Source organism: Mandrillus leucophaeus, unplaced genomic scaffold (assembly GCF_000951045.1).
Source record: "Mandrillus leucophaeus isolate KB7577 unplaced genomic scaffold, Mleu.le_1.0 Scaffold410, whole genome shotgun sequence".
NCBI classification, from domain to species: domain Eukaryota; kingdom Metazoa; phylum Chordata; class Mammalia; order Primates; family Cercopithecidae; genus Mandrillus; species Mandrillus leucophaeus.
The window spans coordinates 1,124,136-1,144,804 of NW_012104366.1; the positions used below are offsets into that span (position 1 = coordinate 1,124,136).

The 20,669-nt window shown below is 40.4% G+C and overlaps 1 protein-coding gene across 2 annotated transcripts in view; it reads left to right on the forward strand.

Annotated features, from left to right (window-relative positions):
• SUSD1 (sushi domain containing 1) overlaps positions 1–20,669 on the forward strand; it is a 128,807-nt gene that overhangs the window by 60,358 nt on the left and 47,780 nt on the right. For both annotated transcript variants that reach the window (XM_011992456.1, XM_011992458.1), the window contains exons 10-11: positions 17,039–17,130; positions 19,608–19,794. In XM_011992456.1, coding sequence (XP_011847846.1) covers positions 17,039–17,130; positions 19,608–19,794 — 279 coding nt within the window. The remainder of the gene's footprint in view (positions 1–17,038; positions 17,131–19,607; positions 19,795–20,669) is intronic.

A 20,669-nucleotide genomic window follows, 5' to 3' on the forward strand; every position in this document is an offset into this window, starting at 1 on the left:
TTTTTTTTTTTTTGAGATGGCGTCTCACTCTGTCACCCAAGCTGGAGTGCCGGGTGCCATCTTGGCTCACTGCAACCTCCACCTCCTGGGCTTAAGCGATCCTCCTGCCTCAGCCTCCTGAGTAGCTGGGACTACAGGCGCATACCACCATGGCCAGCTAATTTTTTTATTTTTAGTAGATACATGGTTTCACCATGTTGGTCAGGCTGGTCTCGAACTCCTGACCTCAGGTGAGGTCTCCCAATTCAGCCTCCCAAAGTGCTGGGATTACAGGTGTGAGCCACTGTGTCCGGCTTCAGTTTTTATCCTATTTTTCATATCAGATTGAGCCTAGCACCTTGTCCTGTCTGTATCAGCAGAGTTTGCACAAGGAGCACCTCATGACAACATAAACCTACCCCCCCAACACATTTTCAGCTGTATAGTAATGCTCACAAATTGAATATGAATTCCCTCCAATTATTCAATTCTTAGAGAAATAAAAATCTATAAATAAAATCTGGCTGGGTGTAGTGGCTCACGTCTGTAATTCCAGCACTATAGGAGGCTGAGGCGGGTGGATTGCTTGAGCTCAGGAGTTTGAGACCAGCCTGGGAAACATAGTGAAACCCTGTCTCTATAAATGATACAAAAATTAGCTGGGTGTGGTGGCACACACCTGTGGTCCCAGCTACTCTGGAGGCTGAGGTGGGAGGATCTCTTGAGCCTGGGAGGTTGAGGCTGCAGTGAGCTGAGATTGCGCCACTGCACTTCAGCCTGGGCAACAGAGCAAGATCGCCTCAGATACAGAAATAAAGAATAAATAAAATCCACCTCTCCTTGTAAAATAAACTAATATGTAAAGGCATGAAGTCCCCAATTTTTTTCTATCCTACATCTTTTCTGCTGAATCTCAGCCAGAGTGTCCTGCTGAATGGAGAGTGTGTTCTAGCTGTTGAAACCTAGGAATCTTGTTTTGTAATAGATGCTACTCCTTTGGTGTACAGGGGAGTGGCAAATGCCGAGGTTTTGAAGCAGGCACATCCTTGGCATATTCTAGGAATGCCATGGAAACCAGTATGGCTGGAGCAGAGAGCTGGGGACAGTAGTGAGAGATGAGGTCTAAACTCTAGCATAAGTATAATAAATGAGAGGCCGGTGGTGTTAAGTTCAGAAAAAAGCCTGTTGTTATCTTCTCCTTTGCCTTCCTAAATTACTAGTAGTAAGTATAACGTAGCATGCCATAGTTCACCCTCTGTAGGTTACCAAGCAGTCTGGAGTTTACCACGTGTCAATTTAAACGTAGATTGGGAAATGTCTTCTCATCAGGGTAGTTGGATTCATTTTGTACTCTCCTTGAAAATTTTAGACATTTGCGGTGGTGGCTCTGGGTCTTTCTTGATGCCCATTCCAGGGATTTAGAACCTTGCCATTTTCATTGCTCCCTTGAGCCCTATTTCTACCCAAGCTTCACCATTGCTGAAGATCTTTATCTGTTTAGTGAAAGAGCCTCCCTTCTTTCTGGGCAGGACACCCCATATTTATCTTAGGAAACTCTTCAAGTCAGATACATTGTCTTGTATGCTTTCTTTCCTGTCTCCATTTCTCACTCTTTTCTCTGAATTTCTATAAACCCAGAAAGAGTCCCTAAATTGTTTTAGTTCTGGACTCCACAGGGTCCTATTATTGAATGTCTGCCTGTGAGTCCTACTTCCTGGTTAGGAGATTTTCCCTTTTGTCTCCCATGGGGAATTACCCTCAGCTGATCAGTGAGCTGCTGTTGGGTTTCCAGAATCTGAACTTTCACTAGTCTGATGAGGTCCAGGAAATCCCCTGGACTAGTGGCATTTCACCCAAGCCCTAGCTTCTTGGAATTGAATTTCCAAGACTTAAATGGTCGGTGCTTCTTTGATGGGAACTGAAACACTTCTTCTTGTTCCCGCTTCCTTTTCTGTATCAGAGATAAGCCTGCAATGTTCAAGGTCCCTCTGAGAACATTCTTACTTAGCAGGTCCTGCTCAGCTCTAAGCCTTTACCCTTCCATCTAAGTTGTTTCTGTTCCTTCTTTATTGCCAGGTAGGACTCATACCTTTTCTAGGTCTTAGTATTTTTCCTTCTCTATATTTGCTTTTTGTTTTCAGACTTAGATTTTTGTTCTCCTCACATATTACTTTGGAATCTGCCTCTGAGGTCTCTGTAGAGAAAGAATGATGTCACAGAGCTCTGGACCTGCCGCAAACATCCAGTGTTAAAATACCTTCTTCCGCCGGGCATGGTGGCTCACGCCTGTAATCCCAGCACTTTGGGAGCCCAAGGCGGGCAGATCACGAGGTCAGGAGATCGAGACCGTCTTGGTGAACACTGTGAAACCCGGTCTCTACTAAAAATATAAAAAAATTAGCTGGGCGTGGTGGCGGGCGCCTGTAGTCCCAGCTTCTAGGGAGGCTGAGGCAGGAGAATGGCATGAACCCGGGAGGCGGAGCTTGCAGTGAGCCGAGATTGCGCCACTGCACTCCAGCCTGGGTGACAGAGCAAGACTCCGTCTCAAAAAAAACAAAAAACAAAAAAAAAACCCTCTTCCCACTTTCATTTTCACTAGGAGGCATTTCTTTCTATTCAGTTCAGCCTAAACCCTAGCCTGGGCTTGATCAATTGTCATTCTCCCTGGACATTGTTTAATACAGCTCTATTTCTCAGGCAGACGTCCTTATAGCCGGTGCAATACCTGTTGCCTCATCTACAAAAACAATGCCACCTTGAAACTCACTTAGTGATGCTTGAAGAATTCTACACTGATCATTCTGTTTTTAAACATGTTCACATTTCTCTAGCTTTGGAGTATCACAGTTCCAGTTATTAAGGAAGAAACGAAGAGTTCTCATTAATGCCTATTCTCGTTCCCCTATTTAAAACTTTTCCTTGTCATATTTTTCTAACTGAGCCAGTATGATTTCAAATTTTCTTCTTAGTGTTATTTCCTCCACTTGATTTCATTCTCCCTAATCTTATCCTTTCTCCCTAAATCTTATCCTATCTGTGAGAACAAAACCTGTTTTGGAAACTGATTTCATTCTTTTTTCAGAGATGGGAAAAATCTCATTTCTAGGAACAGAGTTCTAGGTATACACTTTTTGTTATTTCTTTTTAGCATTTGAGTTTGTAATAATTCCACTGGACTTTTTTTCTACTTTAACTCCCAAACAATTTCTTATCTAGAATCCCCAGTCTGAGTTTCTGTGAAACAGATCATCTAGGGCCATTTAAAAGACCTTGGTGTGGGAGTGAACTCAGCCTGTGGAGAAGCCATGGATCCAATCTTCCTGCGGTTCTCTCCTTAGCCCTGGATGAAATTCCAAACGATATAAAGAGAAATGGAATTTTGGCAAGCTAATCTAGTGTTGTCTACTAATATCTAGCTCCCCAAAATGCTCTTTAAAACCTCCCACTATTGCTCCCTCTGTGCATATTAAACTTTAGCAAATATAGCAATTACCTGGAGAGCTTATGAAAACACAGGTTCCTGGGCCACATCCCAGAGGTTCTGATTCAGTAGGCCTTTGGGGAGGGGAGCAAATTTTCATTTCTAGCAAGCTTTCAGGCCTTGCTGATATTGTCAGTCTACATTTTGAGTTGCATTGCTCTAACCACATAAACCTTAGCTACTTCTGGGCAATATCAAAGCTCTTGCAGGCAGAGACATAATAAGAAAAGAAAGACTAAAAGAAAAAAGTGGAAGCTAAAATAATTCCATCTGCTCCTGCCTAAAAACCCAGTGTCTTAGAGCTTTGTCTGATTTGCAAAGTTTTCCTGGTAATCAGATATCTACCTACCTCATCTGTTCCTGAATTCCAGTTGCAGAGATTAGGAGCTCTCATCTTCCCTCATGGTGCCTTACTCCCCTGTGGCAGCTCTTATCTTTATACTCAAGACCCCAATGAGTATATCTGCCTTTTGCAGGGAGATACTGAATCTTATCTCTCCTTTCCGTATGAGATTGCACAGGACAAACAGATAGATAAATGATAAATATCAACTTTATTGATCTGGGCAAGTTTCCAGGAACTCTCTCTCCAACACTGAATTTCAGGTAAAAGCTATATTGAAGGATGAGGTTTAGCTGTTGTGGCCAAGTAGAACTTCCTACTTACTTTCCCCATGGAAATATGGGCAGGTGGCTCTGGAAGGGAGCCTTGCCTGGCTTACCCACCCAGTCTCAGGCTGAAAAGCAGAGGAAAGGGTGGTGGCAGACACTGGTTACTTACCTCCTGAAGACCGGAGATACCCAGAGTCCCCCTTGTACCTGTGCACAGGCGGGTACCAGAGAGCAAGTCTGCATTTTGTTTGGGTGGCGACCTGTAATATATGAACTTATTACTTGGAAATGTGACTCAAGGAATGGCAGTCTCCTACCAGTTAGATTACATATATACTGTTCTTTCCTTGAGTATTAACATATGGGGAATAAGGAGAAGCCAAAATTGTCTTTTCCTTTACGGAACTGGAACGACAGGTAAATAGCAACCTTTGATACACTCAAGCAAGGTCACTGATCTCTGTAATTATCTTGAACAGGAAAGGTCCATTATAGTTGTAGGAGTCTATGTTAGGAAAGCAATTTAATTACTTTTAGGTTCCTTCAAATTCATTTGTTTTGAAGGAAAAATTTGTCCAAATTTCTTGATTTACCATCATTATTTTATTTATTGATCAAATTTCATGTTCTTATGGACATAGATAGTTTATTCATATACTAAGAGCATGACTTCTTTGGTTATTATTTATGTTTTCTTTCTTCTGTTTTATGGTTTCTTTCAATTTTGTTTATGATGTTTTTGACATATAAAAGTTTTAGATTGCCATACAGTCAAATCTATTGATCTTTTCCATTGTGATTCATTACATTGTTATTAAATGTAGAATTTTTTAAAACAAAAGAGTATTTATATTCTGTTTTATTTCTAGGAAAGACTTTAAGTGACCTGCATGGGTATATACAATAAAAGATAATAGGTTAGATGTCTAGGCTAAAGAAGAAAGAAAACAAAAACAGAGACATAAAAAATACAGGAATAAGGTTAAGAATAATTCATGCCCTTATAACCTATTTACTTGTTCATTAGTGCCTCACAAATTTAGGTTTAAGTTTTCCCATCCAGCCAGAAAGGGAACCATGGCATTGTCCATAATGTTACAACGAAGCAGTGTTTTTCAGAAGTACAATTCTTTTTCAACATTAAGAATCAGTTAGGAATTTCTGATTCCAGGGGGTCTCATAAACAGGACAGTGTCTGAGCAGCATTTTATGAGGATTTTATAAGGCTATTTTTTTTATATTTCCCCTGAACACAGAAAAGCACAATTCAGTGTAGAGTGGCAGAAAAGATGCATTAGAAATGCCTACTGTTTGCTGATCTGGCTTGATTCAGGGGTAGGATTAGGTTATTTAGATTATTTGGAGGTATGACTGGAGTCCATTTCTTTCAAGCATTGTTTTCTAAATATTGTTTCCCTCAACTGAGATTTGATGAATGTTTGGTGTCACTGAGCTAGCAACTGTTTTCTCTTGTACGTACCCACGGAGCAATTGTTCTGTGCTGCCAATTGAATAACAAGGACTTGTGCTTGAATTGAAGGCTGCCCTCCTCTGTTGGAAGGTTGAGCCTAGGGAGCTGAGCCAAGGGAATTGTTTGAATCTGCTCTGCCGATGAATGGGTGATTGAACCCTCAGAATTCCTCTCCATATAATATAGTCACAGGTGTTTAGCTTGAAAAATTTCACAGTTGTTCTAACCAATACCAAATTTGTCTAAAGAAAAATTTCAAATAAAAAATTCAATAAATTTCAATAAACTAACAGTAAAGCTCCCAGCTTTATCCTGTTGCCCTCTTTAAGATAAACTGCTCCCCAAATGTAAATCAAGGATAACTAAGATGATACTACTATTTATAGAGCAGTTATACAATAGTAACTTTGCTTTCAGGATAGTTGATTTATAGCTATTCTTTTTGACAATATTTAGCTTGCAAAGCCAACTGTCTATATAGGCTACTTCTAATTAGAGATTTAAAAATTGTTATTATTTATGTACAAAAGAATGCTTTTTTTTCAGTTCCTTTCAGCAGAAGATTGCATGCATTTAGATATTCCCAAAATAATGTTGGTAAATTTTAAAAAATCCTACAAGGAGAAGGAACAGAGCACTCTTACTGGGGAGTAAAGCCCTGATAGAAAACCATCACTTCGAAGGTGACTTTCTGCTGCAGGTTTTGAACAGCGTGCATCATTTGAGATCTATGTGGACTTGATAAAACTTCCTTGTAACGGATTCCTCTTCACAGAATTACAGTCTGAACAAAAGATAATAAAGACCATAAATCATTTAATGTTGTTTCCGATATTTTTCCACAGAATGATAAATATTATAACAGCATTCTGTGGTTGAAGCGTTGTGCCTGAAGTCTCCCTCCTTTTCTTACACACCATTAGCCTAAGAAACCCATACTTGCAGTTGGTCAAGCCAGAAATTGGCATATATTTTACATGGAATATACAATCATCTGAATATGCCAAGTACGGAGAGAGTAAATGTTTGCTCTTTTAACAGATAAGATAGTGACCTTGTAGATCCAGCTTAGTGGGACCATATCCATTACCTTTACTCATAAAGATGAATGTTGTTTAGAATTGGAGCCTTCCACTAAATGGGTTCTAAGTGGCTCTGAAGGCAATAGATTCATCTCATTCTTTTTAGGACCTTCATTTTCTAATCATGCGTACAGACAGACTCCAAAACTGTTCTCCCCTAGGCTGAAATCAGAGAAAGGATCACATACATTTTAGTCTAAAATATTCCTTAGTACCATGCAAAGGAAAGCTAACTACAAGATATTTTAAAAACTTTTATTTACATATAATTTTTAAATTTGATATAATTTCAAGTTTTTCCCTTTCTTGCAGTCCTACCCCTTCCTGTAATATATCCCACTTGGTCATTGAGTATTGTCTTATGTGGTGTTAGATTCTGTTCACTAATGTTTTCTTTTGCATTTTTGCACCAATATTTATAAGTGATGTTGGTCTACACTTTTCTCTATTTTTTTTTCCACTATCTTTATCAGGTTTAAGCATTGGTATTTTCCTTTCTTCATAAAAAGAATTTGTAAAGTTTTCCTCATTATTTATGCCTGGGACAATTCACATAGCATTTGGACTATCTGATTTTAGATGGTTTGGTAGAATCCATCAAATTCTATGAAATGATCTGGGTATGGGGCTTTTCTGTGGGATTGTTCCTTGATGACATTCTCAATTTTTTCTATGGAAATTGGTCGGTTTAAGCTTTTTCTGTTTAATGGAGTCAATTTTGGTAAACCAGATTTTCCAAGGAATTACCTATTTCATCTAAGTTTTAAAATTTATTTGTGCACTGATCTGCAAAGTAGTTTTGTTTAACTTTCTGAAGTTTCTTCTGTCTCGGTGATCATGTCTCCCTTTATCTTTATTTTCTGCCCCCTTTCTAAGTTAAATTAGCTAAGTGGTTTGTTTATTTTATTGGTTTTTCTAAGATTTTGGTTTATTAATTGGATATGCTATTTTTTTCTCTCTCACAATATCAGGGATTAACAAACTATGACTTGCAGAACAAATCTGGCCTGTCACCTGTTTTCATATATAGTTTTATTGGAACAAAGGCAGAGTTGAGTAGTTCTGACAGAACTGTCAGCCTGGAAAGCTTAAAATATTTACTTATCTGGCCCTTTATAGATAAAACTTCTTGATTCTTACTCTATATCATTAATTTCTGTTTTCTTTTTTTCTTTTTTTTAAAGATGGAATCTTGCTCTGTCACCCAGGCTGGAGTGCAGTGGCACAATCTCAGCTCGCTGCAACCTCTGCCTCCCTGGTTCAAGCGATTCTCCTGCTTCAGCCTTCTGAATAGATGGGACTACAGGCGTGTGCCACCACGCCTGGCTAATTTTTGTATTTTTAGTAGAGACAGGGTTTCACCATGTTGGCCAGGCTGGTCCTGACCTCAGGTAATCCACCTTCCTTGGCCTCCCAAAGTGCTGGGATTACAGGTGTGAGCCACCGCGCCTGGCCAGTTTCTGCTTTCATAGTTATTATATCTTTTCTTATATTTTCTTTTGCTTTACAAAGGTAGTTGTACTATATCTTCATTGTGACTTGTGGCTTTTAGCATTAAAAATTGTCCTTTGTCATATTTAGTGCTTTTCGATTTGAATTCTACTTTGTCTTATATAGGGATTGCAGTGCCTACTTTCTTATGGTTTCAACTCCGTCCTATTATTTTATGTTACAACTACTATATGTATTGTGTTATATTTTCTGCATTTCTTTCTCTGTATGATAGATTTTATTTGCTTTTATTTATTAATTTTTGAAGGAAGGTTTATATTTTTCTAGTGGTTACCTTTGTACCTTTAAAAAATGCCCTGACTCCCTTCTGTTTTCTCATTTAACTTTTCACCATCTGGTTTGTCAGGTTTATTTGTTTGTTTGTTTGTTTTTTTGTTTTTAAGACAGAATCTAGCCCTGTTGCCCACACTGGAGTGCAGTGGATTGATCATCGCTCACTGTAGCCGCAACCTCCCAGGATCAAGTGATTCTTTTGCCTTAGCCTCCTGAGTAGCTGGGACTAGAGGCGTAAGCCACTGTGCTCAGCTAATTTTAAAACTTTTTGTAGAGACAAGGTCTCACTTTGTTGCCCAAGCTGATTTCAAACTTCTGACCTCAAGTGATCCTCCCACCTTTGGCCTCCCAAAGTGCTGGAATTACAGGCGTGAACCACCACACTCAGCTGGTTTGTCAGTTTTTTTTTCTTTTTTTCTTTTTGAGATGGGGTCTCACTCCCAGGCTGAAGTGCAGTGGCATGATCATAGCTCACTACAGCCTTGAACTCCTGGGTTCAAGTGATCCTCCAATCTCAGCTTCCCAAAAAGCTGGGGCTACAGCCACCATGCTTGGCTAATTTTGTTATTTTCATTTTTTATTTTAGTAGAGACAGGTTCTCCCTATATTGTCCAGGCTAGAACTGAACCCCTGGCCTTAAGCAATCCTCCTACCTTGGCCTCCCAAAGTGCTAGGATTACAGGTCTGAGCCACTGCACCTGGCCTGGTTTGACAGTTTTTAATGGCATACTTTAATTCATGTATTGCCTTTATGACATTCAACTGTTGACACAACTGATTTATTCTATTTTCCTTTTTCTGTGTCCCTTTTCCTCTCAGTTTTTCAGTTGCATTATTTCTACTTTATGAAAACATATAGCATTTATATATCATTCTTCTGTCTCGCCCCATCTTTATTTTTGTCTTAGAGCTACAGTTGAATATAGCAAATGCTTATCACCAATCCTTTTACTGAAGTTTCCCCAGTTTATCTCTTGGATGAAGCTCATTTTCCAGTAGATTCCTTAAGAGCACAGTGTTCCTTGAGTTCTTGGATATTTAGAATTGTTTCTCTATAGCCTTGACACTTGAAAGGCAGCTTGGCTAGATATAAAAATCTTAATTCACACTTTCTTGATTTGAGTTTCTTAAAAAGATTCAGTTCTTTTGTTGCCTTGCTTTCTATGTAGCTTTTGAGAAGCCTGATGCAGCCCGATTCTTTTGCCCTTGTATCTTATTTGTTTATTTCTTTGAGTGAAGACCCTGAGGATTTCTTTCTTTATCTTTAAAATCTCATAGTTTTACTTGAATACATTTTGGGGTTGATTGTCACCCCATTTTGCAGTCAGATTTCACAGGTACCCAGTGTATCCCTTTAGTATTTCTACTCAGGCCTCTTTATTCTTGTAAAGTTATCTTGAATTATAGTTTTAAACACTAATTCTGTTTCATGCTTGTTTATCTTCTTCAGATAATTTAATTATATGTATGTTGGATCTTTGCCTGTATTCCGCTTCATTCACTTTATTTTTGACCCTTTTAACTTCTTTTTGATCTCATTTTAATTATTTTCAGTTGTTTTCCTGTATTTCTTCAATTAAATCTACCCTTCTTTAGGCACCATGGAATTTAGTCTTTATTATTTCTAATGTGATTTTGTATTTTCATTTTTTTTCCCTGAACTCAGTCACCTGTTTCATTTCCTCCCTAGTTTTTTGTCCATTTATGTTTTAAGTTTTAAATTTTCTAGGCCTGGCTCAGTGACTCACACCTGTAATCCCAGCACTTTGGGAGGCTGAGGGGAGCAGATCACTTGAGGTCAGGAGTTCAAGACCAGCCTGGCCAACATGGTGAAACCCCGTCTCTACTAAAGATACAAAAATTAGCCAGGCTTGGTGGTGCACATCTGTAATTCCAGCTACTCAGGAAGTTGAGGCAGAAGAGTCACTTGAACCCAGGAGGGTTCAGTGAGCAGAGGCTGCAGTGAGCAGAGATCGTGCCACTGCACTCCAGCCTGGGTGACAGAATGAGACTTCATCTCAAAAAGAAAAAAAAACGTTTTAAAATTTCTGACTTAAAGAGTTTTCTTCATACCCCCAAATGCTTGAGAATACTTATTTCAGTTTACTAATGTATAGGACTCCCCTACCACCCCAGTTTGTGGGTTTAAAAAAATGTAGAGCTTTTTACAAGCTGCATTGTTTTAATTTTATATATATGTATATTAAATATACATATATGTATAATATATATGTGTGTGTGTGTGTGTGTGTGTCTATATATATATGAAATACAAACTGCTTTTGTCCATTAATTCCAGGGACAGAATTGCTGGTTTAGGATGGTTACTAAGATTTCTAGGTTAAGAGTGCCCTCTCCTGTCACTGAGTGAAATGCAGTTTCTTTAAAGGTTTTGTTTTGTTTTTTGATAAGGCTGGGCATGAATCATGTATTCTCAGTTTAGGTTCTCTTTTGCTTTGTAGGATCTTGCATTTCCCTCTCTCTTCTGTTGCCCACCACTGCTTAGTCTCCAAAGGACACCCATTCTTTCCCTTTTATCCTTTTCTTTCCCAGAAGCAATGCCTTTTTCTTACCACTACCTGACAACTCATGGACTTTTAATCCTTTCCTTGTAGTCAGCGCTCTGACTATATACCAGGTCTCTTTTCTTTTCTTCTTTTCTTTTTCATAGAGTGGAGTTTCTCTTGCTGGGAGTGAACCTAGCTTACTCTGGGCCACCTTGCTTCCCTCTTTTCTATTTCACACACCCCTTCTAGCCCCCCTTGCTCTTCACAAGGACTTGCGGGAGATTGAGAGATAATTTTGCTGGAATTTCATATTTACTTTTCTATTTAACACGTGTGTGTGTGTGTGTGTGTGTGTGTGTGTGTGTGTTTTAGAGAGGCAAGGTCTCGCTTTGTCACCCAGCCTGGAGGACAGTGGCAGGACCACATCTCACTGCAGCTTTGACTTCCTGGGCTCAAGCAATCTTTCCGCCTCAGCTTTTCAAGTAGCTGGTACTACAGGCTCCCGCCACCATGCTCAGCTAACTTTTTTGTTTTTTGTAGAGATGGGTTGTGGTGAGGGGGGCGGGTCTCACTATGTTGCCAAAGCTGCTCTCAAACTCCTGGGCTCAAGCAATCCTTCTACCTCGGCCTCCCAAAGTTTTGGGATTACAGGCGTGAGCTACTGCACCCAACCTTAACAGCAATTTAAAGTTTGTAATGTTTTCTGTTCTCCTTTTATGATGAAAGCTCGTAGGTAGCTTGGCACAGGAAGTAGTTTGGCACAGCTCTTCTTGAGTCAGATGATCTAAATTCAAATCCCAGATCTGCCACTTACTGTCTCTGTAACTTTGGAGAAGTTATTTCACCTCTGTGTGTCCCAGTTGCCTTAACTGTGAAAATGGGATTGACAGTATCTACATCGTGGGCTCGTTGTGAAGACCAAATGGGTTAAAGCATATGGAGAAACAGCACAATACCTGACACATGATGAATGTCTATCAAATGTTAACCAATACTTACATTTGCTTTCTGGCATTTATTATATGCTCCCTTGTTTTTAAAACTATACTTATATAGGCCATAACTTCTCTCCTAAATGAAATGCATGTTATGGGCAGAAATCATGTCTTATTCAGAGTACTTATATTCCACTGGGTCAATGAAATACCATTTGCTTAGCTTTCCCCTTATTGCTGATTGTCTGCATTTAAACAATTACAACTGCTGTGATTTGTTTCAATCACTGCCCTAGACACTGAGCGTGTAAAAATTAAGAAGATGTCTCTCTCTTCAAGGAGCTATCAGTTCAATGGGGGTGATAGACAAAGATCAATAATACAATACGTAAAGCAGAATTGAGGTATTTGCAGGGTACTACAGGACCAGAGAGGACATGGTGATTGATTTTGCCCAGAATTGTTTGCCCATACTAATGAAGCAGAAACAAAGTTTAGTTAAGAGCTTAATTTTCTCTTTTTTGAGGCATTCTTGCAGTTCTGGTTTTTCAACTTCAGGATTCTAGATTGGATTGGCCCAGTGGGTGGAGAAAAGAGAGAACACAGAGTAATCACTAAAAATGTATAAGAGAAGGAAGATTTGTGTGAGACACCGTGGCACGTATCTTTCATAGCAAAGGATCTGAGAGCACTAGGAAGGGACTTGGGATGAGCTCTACTGGGGATCCTTTTCTCCTCATTGAACGCATCATGGGTTCAACCTGCCTGTGGCTCAAACTGTAAAGCCCCTTGAATGGAGGGAAGGGAACCTGGAGGGAGAATGTCACTCCCTGACCCGGGTGGAACTGAACTGTGAGCCAGTGAGACATTTCCTGTGAGCAGAAGGAGCTGCAGACTCACCACTACTGTTAGGTTACTTAAGCATATGTGTGTGTGTAATTTTAAAAAATGAAATAGTTGTATATACATTATTCTTCATTTTGCTGTTTTATTTTATTCTTTGACTTTTGGCCTTACAATATCCTGTAGATATACTTCCATATCAATTCATATAATGTCATCTCATTCTCTCTGAGGGAAGCACAGTATTCCATCGTATGAAGGTATACTAATTTATTCACTTATTCTCTGTAGAAGGTTCTTCGGGTATTTTTTTCCCTTTCAAGTTTTTGTTATTACAGTCAATGATACTGTTAATATACTTGTATATGTTATGTTTTATTGATTCTCAGAGGCATTTTTTTTTTCACATTTTGATATCTATGAAATCCTACAATTGTTATACAGTCAGGTGGCTGCCAAGAACACAATTGTCATTGTCCATCTATGCATCATATTGGTCATAGTTGCTTATAGTGCTGTCACTTCTATTTAGTCATGGACATTAGTGGTGCCATTTATGTCTTGAGATCAATTGCCTACTAAAAGTTTTTCCAAAAAGCTACATTATGATTTGACATTGAGACACAGTGTTATAATATGTAAAGCACAATGGGAACAGAACAGCAAAGTATAAGAGCAACTTTCAGCATCAGAATGGGTGTCAGTGGATGGTGAGAAAGTTTTGGAAAAAAAAAAAAAAGAGCACATTTTGAAGAAATACTGCCTCACCAAACTCTGATAGATATCTCATAGGATGCTATTGTGTGGAAAAATATAGACACCAATAACTCTTAATTGAGAAGTGATTGAAAAGTGTTTGTTATATACTGACCATGAAGAAATTTTAGGAATGTCTCAATTTTGCTTATATTTTTGTCTTATAATATACAATTAAAATTTAATATCTATGTTGGTCTGTAAAAGCTTTTTCAACCAGTATAAAATAGTCCTATGAGATAAGAAAATAATTGTGGCAGCTGGGGGTGGTGGCTCACACCTGTAATTCCAGCACTTTGTGAGGCCAAGGTGGGCAGATCACTTGCGGTCAGGAGTTTGAGACCAGCCTGGCCAACATGATGAAACCCTGTCTCTACTAAAAATACAAAAATTAGCCAGGCATGGTGGTACATGCCTGTAGTCCCAGCTATTCGGGAAGCTGAGGCAGGAGAATTGCTTGAACTCAGGAGGCGGAGGTTGCAGTGAGCCGAGATTGCACCATTGCACTCCAGCCTGGGCGACAGAGAGACTGTATGTCAAAAAAAAAAATTTTTTTTTCTTTAAAATCTTTGTGTAAGTTTTGGATATTTCTAGTTAGGTTTATTTTTAGGTATTTGAAGTTTGCTTTGATATCCCATCTCATGAATAGGGATCTTTTTATTTTTCTATTATATTCTGCTACTTGTATTAGTTTTCTTTGCTAGTATGACAAGTTACTGCAAATTTAGTGGCAGAAAATAACATGAGGGCTGGGTGCAGTGGCTGACATTTGTAATCCAGCACTTTGGGAGGCCGAGGTGGGAGCCCAGGAGTTTGAGCCCAGCCTGGGCAACATAGAGGCGCCGTCTCTACAAAAAAATTAAAATAAATGAAAAATAAGCCGGACATGGTGGCCTGTGCCTGTGGTCCCAGCTACTCGAGAGACTGAGGCAGGGAAATCACTTGAGCTCAGGAGGTCGAGGCTGCAGTGAGCCATGATCAGGCCACTGTGCTCCAGCCTGGGTGACAGAGCAAGATACTGTATCAAAAAACAAAACAAAACAAAACAAAAACAAAAAGCAACGTGAATTTAATGTCTTATAGTTCTGGAGGTCAGAAGTGTGAAGTGTCTTACTAAGCTGAAATCAAGGTGTCAGCAGGCCTGTGTTTCTTCAGGGGTGGGGGGGATCTAGGGGCGAATTTATTTCCACGCCCTTTCCAGTTTCTAGATCCTGCCTGCACTCCTTGGCTTGTGGCTCCACCCTCCATATTTAAAGTTCATCAGTTTAACCGCACTTCCGTTCTTGAATCTTCTCTCTAACTCTTCTTGTTGCCCTCTTATAAGGATCTTTGTAATCACATTGAGCCCATCTGGACAATTCAGGATAATCTCACTGTCTTAGTCACCTCTGCAAAGTGTTTCTGCCGTGTAAGGTAACATACAGGTTCCAGGGACTAGGATGTAGACATGCTGGTGGGGGATGGGAGTCATTATTTAGGCTACCATATTTGTTCTTGAAGATAGATAGAAAATGATCAGTTTTTGTGTGTTGCCTTTCTATTATTTTCCAACAGTTTCATATTTGATTAGTTGAGTCTCTTAGATTTACTGGCAGTTGCATCATTTGTTCCACTTTCTGGCATTTATAGCTCATTTTTTTTTCTTGCCTTTTTCTGCATTGTCTAGAATCTCTTGAATATTCAAGGCTCAGTAATAGCTACAAGACCAGACATCCTTGTATTGTTCTTAACTTTAGTAGAAATTGCTTAATTGTTTTACTACTGAGTGTAGTGGTTTCTTATAAACCCTATGAAACTAAGGAGTTTCTGTCAAATGAAGTCCTAGCTCACTAAGATTTCAAGTTAACAAAGTATATTAAATGTATTAATAGTTCCAATTATAAAAGTAACCACATGGTTTCTCTCTTTTAACCTATTAATAGCTTTTCCAATAATGATCCTCTCTGTATTCTGGGAATAAATCTTCTTTGGTCATAGTGTATTGTTCTTTGAATGTACTACTGACTTCTTTTTGCTAATATTTTATTTTGGATTTTTGTATTTATATCAACAAGTGAATTTGGCATAGGATGTTTAGTGATTGGCTGTGCCATCCTTGCACATACTGGGCATTGTGGATTATTTAGTCATATTAAATGATTTGGGGAGCCTTCCACCTTTTTGTATAGTCTAGAACTCTTTAAATACTATTGGAGTTATTCGTATTTTGAAAGTTTCAGAAGTGTAACTTTGGACCACTACTACTAATCTCCAAACCTGTCTCTACCCAGCTGTGGGGCTGCATTACCTGGAATCATCCGTACTCCTCCTGTTCCTTATCACCAGTTCATCTTTGCCTCCTGTTCCCTACCTGCTCTGTGTTGCAATATTTGAGGTACAGCTTGTGACCTATGCAGGCTTTCTCTGTGCCAAGCTGCCCAACCCACAGACAGGGGTCATGTCTACTTACTTGGCTTCATTTGTAGGAACCTGTCAAGCCAGGGGGTTACAAAATACAGCCTTACCTTTCATGAGACCTTCCTTTCGGGTATTTTGGGAGTTGTCTTTATCACTCGTTAATCATCCCAGTGTTCCTGTGAAACTTCTTAGCGAGTCTCTTCTATTATTTCCTCTTTAGGGACAGAGATCATTTTGAAGGAAGTAACCTCTGATGTCAGGGTTTTGAGTAAACAGTCTTGACTACTGGAGGAGGGGTGTACCTCTACATTAAACTGTATCAGATCTGAACTGTCTTTTAGATTGATTACCATGAAACTGAGCAGAGGACAAGAAATACTTTGCCCACAAGAGATAAGGAAGCCCAATCCAAGAGCATTCCCACCACCTCCTATTCTTTTCTTCATGAAAAACCTGATTGCTTGAAAGCACTTTTTTCAGTTCCTCAAGGAGCAATTCTCTGCTGAAATGTTGCTCTCAGCTCAGAATTTCAAATCGACACTTATTTGTATAAATGAGGGTATACAAGGTCCAGGACAAAGAGTTACAATTTTAGCTTAGTAAGCCAAGGAAGTTTGCAGTAAATAAACTCAAATAATTTTTTTTTCCTTTTTCTTTTTTTTTTTGAGACAGATTCTCACTCTGTCGCCCACGCTGGAGTGCAGTGGCACGAGCTCTGCTCACTGCAACCTCTGCCTCCCAGGTTTGAGCGATTCTTCAGTCTCCCAAGTATCTGGGACTACAGGCGCACACCACCACGCTCAGCTAATTGTTGTATTTTTAGTAGAGAAGGGGTTTGTTTCATTATGTTGGCCAGGCTGGTCTCGAACTCCTGGTCTCAAGCGATCTGCCCGCCTCAGCCTCCCAAAGTGCTGGGATAACAGGCATGAGCCACTGCGCCCGGCCCACTCAAAATAATTCTTAAGAGGGGTCCTCCGATTAGGTATCTTTGAATCTGAAATCTTTCATCAAGACTGAGTTTACCTAAATATAAAAGTGGCATTTCTTTGAGACTGCTAGCACTAATTTCTAAATTAAAATACTGTTGAACTCATCTTATGCTAACACTTATCCTTGGAAAATGGCTCAGTTAAAAGGTAGTATTTTTTCTATAGAGTGTAAATTGATTTCTCGTTTCTTTTCCGTTGCAGTAAAACAGACCATCAGTAACATTTCAGGATTTAATGAAACCTGCTTGAGATGGAGAAGCATTAAGACAGCTGATATGGAGGAGATGTATTTAGTAAGTGACTGAAAGTTACTGTATTTATAGATGGTTGTCTTATGTGGGAGGCTTAAAAATACCCACAAACCTAAAAATCTACTTCTATAACTATCATTATCAATAGACGATTTACTGTGGCAATTGCATCCAGAAGCAAGAAGATGGCCACTTCTGCATATTTAAAGACAGAAACCTTTGGCTGGGCACAGTGGCTCACACTTGTAATCCCAGCACTTTGAGAGGCTGAGGCAGGTGGATCACTTGAGGCCAGGAGTTCAAGACCAGCCTGGTCAACATGGTGAAACTCTGTCTCTACAAAAAATATAAAAATGAGCCGAGCGTAGTGGCACATGGCTGTTATCCCAGCTACTCAGGAGGCTGAGGCAGGAGAATTGCTTGAACCCGAGAGGTGGAGGTTGCCGTTAGCCAAGATCGCGCCACTGAACCCCAGCCTGGGTGACGGAGCAAGACTTTGTCTCAAAAAAAAAAAAGAAGAAACCTTGGGGAGAGATGAGACAGCCACGAGAATTTCTTCTTTTCTTTTTCGTTTTCAACATTTGAAATTTATTTTTATTTTTTTAAATTATATAACTTTTAGGTTCAGGGGTATGGGTGTAGTTTTATTATAGGTATACTGTGTGGGGGCCACCACGCCTGGCCTAAGGTTTCACGGAGGTTTGGTGTATAGATTATTTTGTCACCCAGGTAATAAGCATAGTGCCCAATAGGTATTTTTCTCTGATCCTCTTCTCCTTCCACCCTTCACCCTCAAGTAGGCCCCGGAGTTCCCCTCTTTGTGTCCGTTGTTCCCCTCTTTGTGTCCATGTGTTCTCATTTTTTTTAGAGACAGGGTCTCGCTTTGTCACTCACGCTGGGGTGCAGTGGCATGATCATAACTCACTGCAGCTTTGAACTCCTGGGTTCAAGTGATTCTCCTGCCTCAGTCTCCTGAGTAGCTGGAACTACAGGTGTACACCACCACACCTGGCTAAGTTTTTATTTTTTTTGTAGAGACACGGTATCATTATATTTCTCAGGCTGGTCTCAAACCCCTGGCCTCAATCAGTTTTCCTGCTTCAGCCTCCAAGTGTTGGAATTTCTGGCATGAGCCACCACGCCTGGCCGAGAATTTCTTTGCGCTCCTATATTGGTGCTGTTGATGCTCAGGCAGTGTCCATGGAAGGAGTCCAGTGGCTTATGCATGTGTGTCTGTGTCCTTATCAGTGTCTCTGACCAGGGTCTGGACGTGTTGCCTAGAGAGCCAAGGGGAACTTTTGAGGTTCGACATAGTCGTGAGTAAGAAAGGGAAGGACTGGCTGGGCACAGTGGCTCACGCCTATAATCCCAGCACTTCGGGAGGTTGAGGTGGGTGGATCACTTGAGGTCAGGAGTTTGAGACCAGCCTGGCCAACATGGTGAAACCCTGTCTCTACTAAAAATACAAAAATTATCCAGGCACGGTGCACGGGCCTGTAATCCCAGCTACTTGTGGGGCTGAGACAGGAAAATTGCTTGAACCTGGGAGACAGAGGTTGCAGTGAGCCGAGATCGTGCCATTTCACTCTAGCCTGGGTGACAGAACAAGACTCCATCTCAAAAAAAAAAAAAAGGTGGGGGCGGGGGAAAGACTGGCATGAGCTTCTACTACAAGAAATTAAGTAAGAACAAAAGGGTGTCTCTTGGCCAAAGTGTCAGGGTGGTAAAGGAAAGGGTAGGGTCACCAGAAGCGGCAGGCAGAGGCGAAAAACCCTTCTCAGGTTTTACCAGACCAGCTACAAGTATCTTAATTCAGGTCCTGCTTAGTTTGGATTCCTAATATTCTTTCTAGGAAAATGTTCTTGTCCTCGCTCCTGCCGTTTTGCCGATAGACTTTCTTGTTGGGTATGTGCACTGTATGTGTGAGAACAAGAAGGAGAAAGTTGCCAGTATTGGGACCTCAGCCTTTTGTGTGTTTTTATTTAAAAATATATTTATTATACGAATAATATTTTAAGTACAGTATTTATAGTATTGCAACTCTAATATTTGCTTACTGCTGCATTTCACCTTTTGAAGAAACATTAGAGTCTAGAGAGAGAGAGAGAGAGGAAGAAAGCTTATAAAAACAGGAAGGGGTTGGGCGTGGTGGCTCACGCCTGTAATCCCAGCACTTTGGGATTCGAGGCAGGCAGATCACTTGAGCTCAGGAGTTTGAGACCAGGCTGGGCAACATGGCGAAACCCTGTCTCTACAAAACATACAAAAATTAGCTGGATGTAGTGGCACGCATCTGTGGTCCCAGCTACATGGGAGGCTGAGGAGGGAGGATCACTTGAGCCTGGGAGGTTGAGGCTGCAGTGAGCCGAGATGGTGCCACTGTACTCCAGCGTGGGTGATAGAGTGAGGCCCCCAACTTAAAAAGAAAAAAAAAAAGAAAAGAAACAAAGAAAAGGGGGAGGTTTCAAGACATCTAAAGTCTTTTAAGCTTTCACCCAGTGAGCTTTTTTGTGTTTCAGTTCCACATTTGGGGCCAGAGATGGTATCAGAAGGAGTTTGCCCAGGAAATGACCTTTAATATCAGTAGCAGCAGCCGAGATCCCGAGGTGTGCTTGGACCTGCATCCGGGTACTGACTACAATGTCAGTCTCCGGGCTCTGTCTTCGGAACTTCCTGTGGTCATCTCACTGACAACCCAGATAACAGGTAAATCTTGAATAATAGCATTTGGATTAACGAAGTTACCACAGAATTGTTCATAGGTCCTGATAAAGAGGAACACTGTTTTATCATTATATAATTAACTTTAACAGGGAGAGGAGGAAGGACATGGAATTGGAGAGGTGCCTTAAGGCGCTTATAACTGTGACTGTTATGTTTTTTTCTTTTTTCTTTTTTTGAGGCAGGGTCTTGCTGTCTCCCAGGCTGGGGTGCAGAGGCACGATCATGGCTCACTGCAGCCTTGACCTGGGCTTAAATGATCCTCCCGCCTCAGCCTCTTGAGTAGCTGGCATTATAGGTGTATACGCCACCACGCCTGGCTAATTTCTGTATTTTTTGTAGAGACGGGTTTCACTATGTTGCCCAGGCTGGTCTCGAACTCCTAGGCTCAAGCAGTCCGCCTGCCTCGGCCTCCCAAAGTGCTGGGATTACAGGCGTGATCCACTGTGTCCAGGCTGTTATGTTTTATTCTTAAAAAGATACCTGATAAGCACAGGGGAGGTCTACGGGGGAGGGGAGGGGAAGATACCTGAAACAAAATGTAGCACTGATGAAATGTGAGTGGTGTGTCCATGGTGTTGGTTATATACTTTCTGGATATTTAAAGCATTTAAAATACTTCATACTTAAACAAAAGACGCTTGTGGCTGTTTCTTTCTCAGTAATATTTAGTTGGCATCCTGTTGCAAGTGCTTTGAGAGTAGATTACTAGCCAGGCGCAGTGGCTCACACCTGTAATCCCAGCACTTTGGGAAGCTGAGGAGGGTGGATCACATGAGGTTAGGAGTTTGAGACCAGCCTGGCCGACATGGTGAAACCCCGTCTCTACTAAAAAATACAAAAATTAGCTGGGCGTGATG